This window comes from Brienomyrus brachyistius, chromosome 10 (assembly GCF_023856365.1).
Source record: "Brienomyrus brachyistius isolate T26 chromosome 10, BBRACH_0.4, whole genome shotgun sequence".
Lineage (NCBI taxonomy): Eukaryota > Metazoa > Chordata > Actinopteri > Osteoglossiformes > Mormyridae > Brienomyrus > Brienomyrus brachyistius.
In genome coordinates this window covers 19,804,358-19,810,134 of record NC_064542.1, presented here as the reverse complement: position 1 = coordinate 19,810,134, position 5,777 = coordinate 19,804,358, and the positions used below count along the sequence as shown (strand labels likewise).

Here is a 5,777-nt window from a genome sequence, read left to right as displayed (position 1 = left end):
TTGCAAAAAAATGTCCATCCCTTCTAATGGAGCATTTATATTTTTATTTCTGGATATTTTGAGTATCTATGAGGTGTGACATCCTGCAACAGTCAGCAAGGACAAAAGGGCAACATTCACAGACAGTTTCCAGATCCTTTATTGATACTGTATGGGATGGAGAGTAGACAAAGTACACTGTATGCAAGATATGGGACAGCTGCACGGAACTGCATACGGAACAAAATTAAATTATTATTATAATTATTTTGGAAGGGCTGAAGTTGAACTAACATCAGATGATCTCTAATGGAGTACATTGCAATATACAGTACAGGCCAAAAGTTTGGACACACTTTCTCATTCAATGTGTTGTCTTTATTTTCATGACCATTTACATCGGTAGATTCTCACTGAAGGCATCAAAACTATGAATGAACACATGTGGAGTTATGTACTTAACAAAAAAAGGTGACATAACTGAAAACATGTTTTATATTCTAGTTTCTTCAAAATAGCCACCCTTTGCTCTGATTACTGCTTTGCACACTCTTGGCATTTTCTCGATGAGCTTCAAGAGGTAGTCACCTGAAATGGTTTTCCAACAGTCTTGAAGGAGTTCCCAGAGGTGTTTAGCAAGTGTGCAAAGCACAGGAAAAAAAGACAACACATTGAATGAGAAGGTGTGTCCAAACATTTGGCCTGTACTGTATATATAAAGCAAAAAAGGACTTCAAAATAAAAAAATAATCAAAAACACATCTATGAGTGATTTAAACAGCAAGGATGAAAATTATGGTCGGTGCGGAGAGCACATGCAGAGTTCATTCAAAAGCAGGGGTAGTAAACTTTAAACTGATTCTTTTTAACATGTACAACATTACATTGAGAAGGAATAATCATCAAAATTGCAAAGGTTGCTAAGTTTTGTTTCCTATGACAGAGTAAAAACGTCTTAGCAAATAATTTTTTTATTTAAAAAAAAAAAAACATTTTAAAAAGCAACATTATTCCAGAATTTTGAAATTGTGGCGATAAAATTTGTGGAGCGGCTGCGGGGAAGGATCCCAATGTACAGCTTCACCACGCAAATACTGTACCACCAAAGCCTACAGTAAATAGTAGTTAAACTAATAAATATGTTTTCAGTTCCTGAACATGAAAATAATGTCTTCAAGTACAAACGAGTAAGCCAAAGGGGTAGTAAGTCCGGTAACTGTAGTTTAAGTGGTTTAATGCATTCCAAACCATGCATTATGCGTTTTTAAATGCTCTCTCCAGAGGCAACCAATTGTTCACCTCTAACTCTATATAAAAACATAACATGCATGCCCTGTCATGCATTACACCTTATTTTGCATTTTCAGTGCATGGATCAGGTCCTCTTTAAGATGCTCAGTAAACATTTTTAAACTACTTTCTCCTCGTTCAGTCATTTCTGCATTAACATTATTATATAAGTCACATGTAGGTCTTTGAGTAAAAACATCAATATTGTACTGTATTGATAGTAAATCACCCATTAACCATTATCCGTTTTTGGTATTTTTAAGTAAGAGAGAGAGAGAAGAACACACAGAAATAATATCAAAAATGGTACTAAAAATTAGGGGGAAAAAAGTAAAGATTAGGGCAATGTTAAACGATACACCACAAATACTATTCTAGCCAATAACCTACATATCAAGAAGTACATGTACAAGACTGTATTATAACAATATTATCGAAGTATAAATTATCTACACTGCTTTACCACTTTGACTTCACTGTAAACAACGTCTTCATTAACTGGTCTTGGTGAGACACTGGAATCTCCTGAACTGGCATCTAAAAAACAGAATGAGAGGCTCAAGCTATAACATGTACAGTATACACTGCATACAATTCCCAAACCTCTCCTCAGCAGCACCCCTGCCATTCCATGTATTGGTCAAATTTCACCACCAGCTCACTTAAGTAATCATCCATCCATCCATCCATTTTCCAAACTGCTTATCCTACTGGGTCGCGGGGGGTCCAGAGACTATCCCGGAAGCAATGGGCACGAGGCAGGGAACAACCCAGGACGGGGGGCCAGCCCATCGCAGTTAATTAATCATCTAATGAAATAATTTAATGAGATATTAATTAGCCAAACGTGGTGTTCTAGCGTTTGATTCAACAAATACATGTAGATATTGGATAGTTCCTGCAATGCTGGGGTAACTTTAGAAGAGGATGTGAAATCGAGAAGATGACACATTTTGAAAAGACAAAAAATAGTGCAGCGCTGAGGTACCGGCAGGTTGGATGGCTGCCAGCCTTGTAAATAGTTCTCTGTAGTCACATGTATTGTTATGTAATTGTGCTGTAGTGTAATGTCAAGTGTAGTGTTAAATGTTAAAAACCTGCCTTGTTGCCCGCCGGTACCTCAACACAACAATAGAGTTGGCCCTCCGTATCCGTGGGGCTTGGTTCCAGGATCTCCCTGTATACTTTAAATCATCGCTAGATTACTTACAGTATAACAGGCCAGCCTAATACAACACAAATAACTGTGGCAGTCAAAAAAAGATGTTAATTTTTTTTTCCCTTACTCTAAATACTCGGGGTCATATACAGAATTTTAACCAGCTTCCTTCATTATCGGCACAATAAAGAAGTGCAGGAAAACAAGAGAGAAGGGTTTCTCTGGCGTATAACCTATTGGCAACCAACATGGCAAGCAGATGTCACTGTAGCAAGCAGCGTTACTTTTCCACTGTGCCCACTTGTGACTTAAAGCTGATCTTTCCACACACACACACAGTGTTCATCGCGCGGCAAATCCAGACTGGGTTTCTGGAATTCCCTGGATGTTTCTTTTCGTAAATATTTTCAATCGGTAGTCGGTAGAAGCTGCAGATACCGAGAACGGACTCTAATAGTTTGCATCCATCCTTTTTCTGAACTTCACGCATAGAATCATGGTGGAGACTGGAACCCTGGTCCAGAGGTGTGAAGCAACGTTGCTAACCTCTGTGCCACCATGCCGACCCAAAAAAAGATCATTTAAACACAATGTTTTTTTTTACTACCTAAGAATTTTGCACAGCACTCAATTTATTGCTGAAGAATTTCGTATGCGTGTGTACATACAATCTTAATAACATATAAAATGCATTACTTACTAAAGAAGTGTTTTTTGTGCCGCCTTAGAATGAAGAATGAAATCCCAGCCACAATCAGGCACAGCAGCAAGACAGAGACGCCGATCAGAGCATCGAAACACCAGCTTTTCCCTGTGTGCCGTGAGATTCTGTTATATTCTTACTGACATAAAGGCAAAAGTGATTAGCTTTCAACAAGGTTTTCAGAAAATCTTTGAACGATCTAATTATGACTAGATGTTTAATAATTCATGGTGTATATTTTTTAATAATTTAATTTATTGTAAAACTATAATTACACTGTATTTTAAAAATACTTTAATAAAAGTATATCAGGTATATAATTTTACTTACTGGTGCAGTAAAAGGAGAGCGATTCGCTCTGTGCACTGCAGGTCTTCTTTTGCACTGTGCAGTGGACGCTTCCTGAAATCACCTCCACAGAAATGTGTTTACAGCTGTTACTGAATACCTTCTCCTCGCCCAGGACATCGTCTCTGACAGTCCATGTGTACAGAGTATCTTCCCCATTGTCATCAGCACAGTGCAACACAGACGTGCCATGAGTACAAGTGAGGAATTCAACCACAGGGTGACCTAAAAACAGATGAATGAAAAGGATAGATACTGTCCTATTATTTAAGCTACAATTAGAAATCTCTAATATAATGAATACATCAGTTTTAAACTAGGAATGTGAAGTTTTAAACATACCCAGCACCACCAAGTGATGTGTCTCTGTCAGCACATGTTTCCCATCTGAATCATATCCAAATGCAGTAATGTCACCAGTCCAGTTCTTCTGGATGTTGCTAATTTTAAGTGTCCGGTTTTGAAAAATTTCAGCTGAGGATGTAGATTTATTTTCAAATTTGATGTTGTTTTCATGTTTCCATCTTATATCCCTGAGTTTTTGGCTCGTCTTCTGTATGTGCAGATAAACAGTTCCTCCTGCCTTGCAGCATTGCAGGTTTGCGCTGGTCTCACCTTTGAAGAAACGGACACACTATCTTTAGCTATCAACATTAAAATATATTTGAAGGTTAACTTACATGTTTAAATATCCATCCATCCTTCTACTTGTCCTGTACAGGCTCACGGGGGTCTGGAGCCCATCCTGGAAACTATGAGTGCAAGGCAGGGAATAACCCTGGACGGGGCCCCTCCCCCATTGCTTCCCAGTTTAAATGCGAAACTTTGAATACTTTTGCATTTTTGTATAAATATATACATTGTACAAGTTCATGTCACATTATTGTCAGTTGTCTATTTTCTTTCACATGTATTTCACAAGGACAGACTCAGTCAGAGTTCAAATCTTGAATTAGAAATTGAAACAGTGCTCAGTGAAATTACGTATTTCAAACAATAAAGTTTGATTATTTTTGTAAGTCATCAAGTCTGATTATTCTAATGTAACCAGCATCGGGAAACTATGTTTCTCGTAGAAAAGTTATCAGAAACATTACCTGAGAGGAAAGACAAAATAGCCCAGGAGAGTAAATGTGCTTGAATGTCCATATCGATTCTCGTACTGAGCAGGAGTTCAGTAAGACATGTGGCACCGCAGATTAAAGCTGACATGTGACCGGATGCTAAAGAAAGCACATTTTCCATTACTGTAGAGTACTTTCTGTGTCTCTTGTTTTTGTTACAAATACCTTTATATACAGTTAATGTGTCTAAAATGTCTGCTTGCTTTAAAATTAGTTTAATCTGTGTGACATTTACATGATATCACAATATAGATATGATGGAAAATGGAATATTTACAGGAAGCACAACCTCATTTTATGACAGGAAATCAGGTTGTATCACTAATCTCACTCGTGTGGGTTTATTCCAGAAGACTGCTTTCTGAGCCAGATGCAACTACTTTGGTATGGCTGTGCAAGAGGCAGAATTGAGATGCAGGATGAAGCTGTAGTGAGATGTGCATTATGTAGGAAGTGCATGGTGTGACTCCTTCCCCATCTGCATATCTAGAACCATGTTACCTTAACATTATATAAAATACAAAAAAAAAAAACAATAAAAAATCATAAAGCCATTAAAAAAACTTCTTTGGATCCCTACACTGTTGGAAAACAATTGATGAATATGGCTCAGGGCTGCTGAAAGGAGGGATAACCTCCAGGACAAACACGAGTATGGAAATTCACTGGGCAATGGACAGTCAAACAAATAAATGCACAGGAACATTGTGATCTCAGAGGTGTGACAGAAGTTAGCATCATTATCGTCATTAACGTCATAGAAGTCATTCATGCCTGTTGTTCTGAGTTCCCGAGTGTGTTTTCCCCGAATAAATCCCGAGTGTGTTCCCCTGACTCCCTGGACTTCTGCTCCTGGTTCCCCGCTCCGTGCCTGCATTACGTGACAGAATGATTGGACTCTGGAAGAAGACGCCTCGCATGACCAAGGATGACTATCTCGATCTAGTGGACAACGTACTGTCATGGGATTTTAACCACTAGGTGGCCTTGGTTGCACCCGTACCAGTCGTCCTGACAACACACTCGCACTGTGCACCATGCCTGTTATCCAACTTACTCCTAGCACACGGTGGACACTCACACACACTGACATGCAATGTATTACAATAAACACCCAACACTACACCTGACATAAGAGCACAGCACAATTATATTACAACACAAGCGAATACAG

At 38.5% G+C, this 5,777-nt stretch overlaps 1 protein-coding gene across 1 annotated transcript; it reads right to left on the bottom strand.

The window, feature by feature from the left end:
- Positions 1-695: 695 nt before the first annotated feature.
- LOC125750709 (uncharacterized) lies at positions 696-4,636 on the bottom strand. Its single transcript, XM_049028912.1, has 5 exons — positions 4,577-4,636; positions 3,822-4,094; positions 3,462-3,704; positions 3,129-3,239; positions 696-1,806 (listed from the first exon to the last, which is right to left on the bottom strand). The coding sequence occupies exons 1-5, from the start codon at positions 4,626-4,628 to the stop codon at positions 1,715-1,717; spliced, it is 771 nt and encodes a 256-aa protein (XP_048884869.1). The 5' UTR covers positions 4,629-4,636; the 3' UTR covers positions 696-1,714.
- Between the last annotated feature and the right edge of the window lie 1,141 nt (positions 4,637-5,777).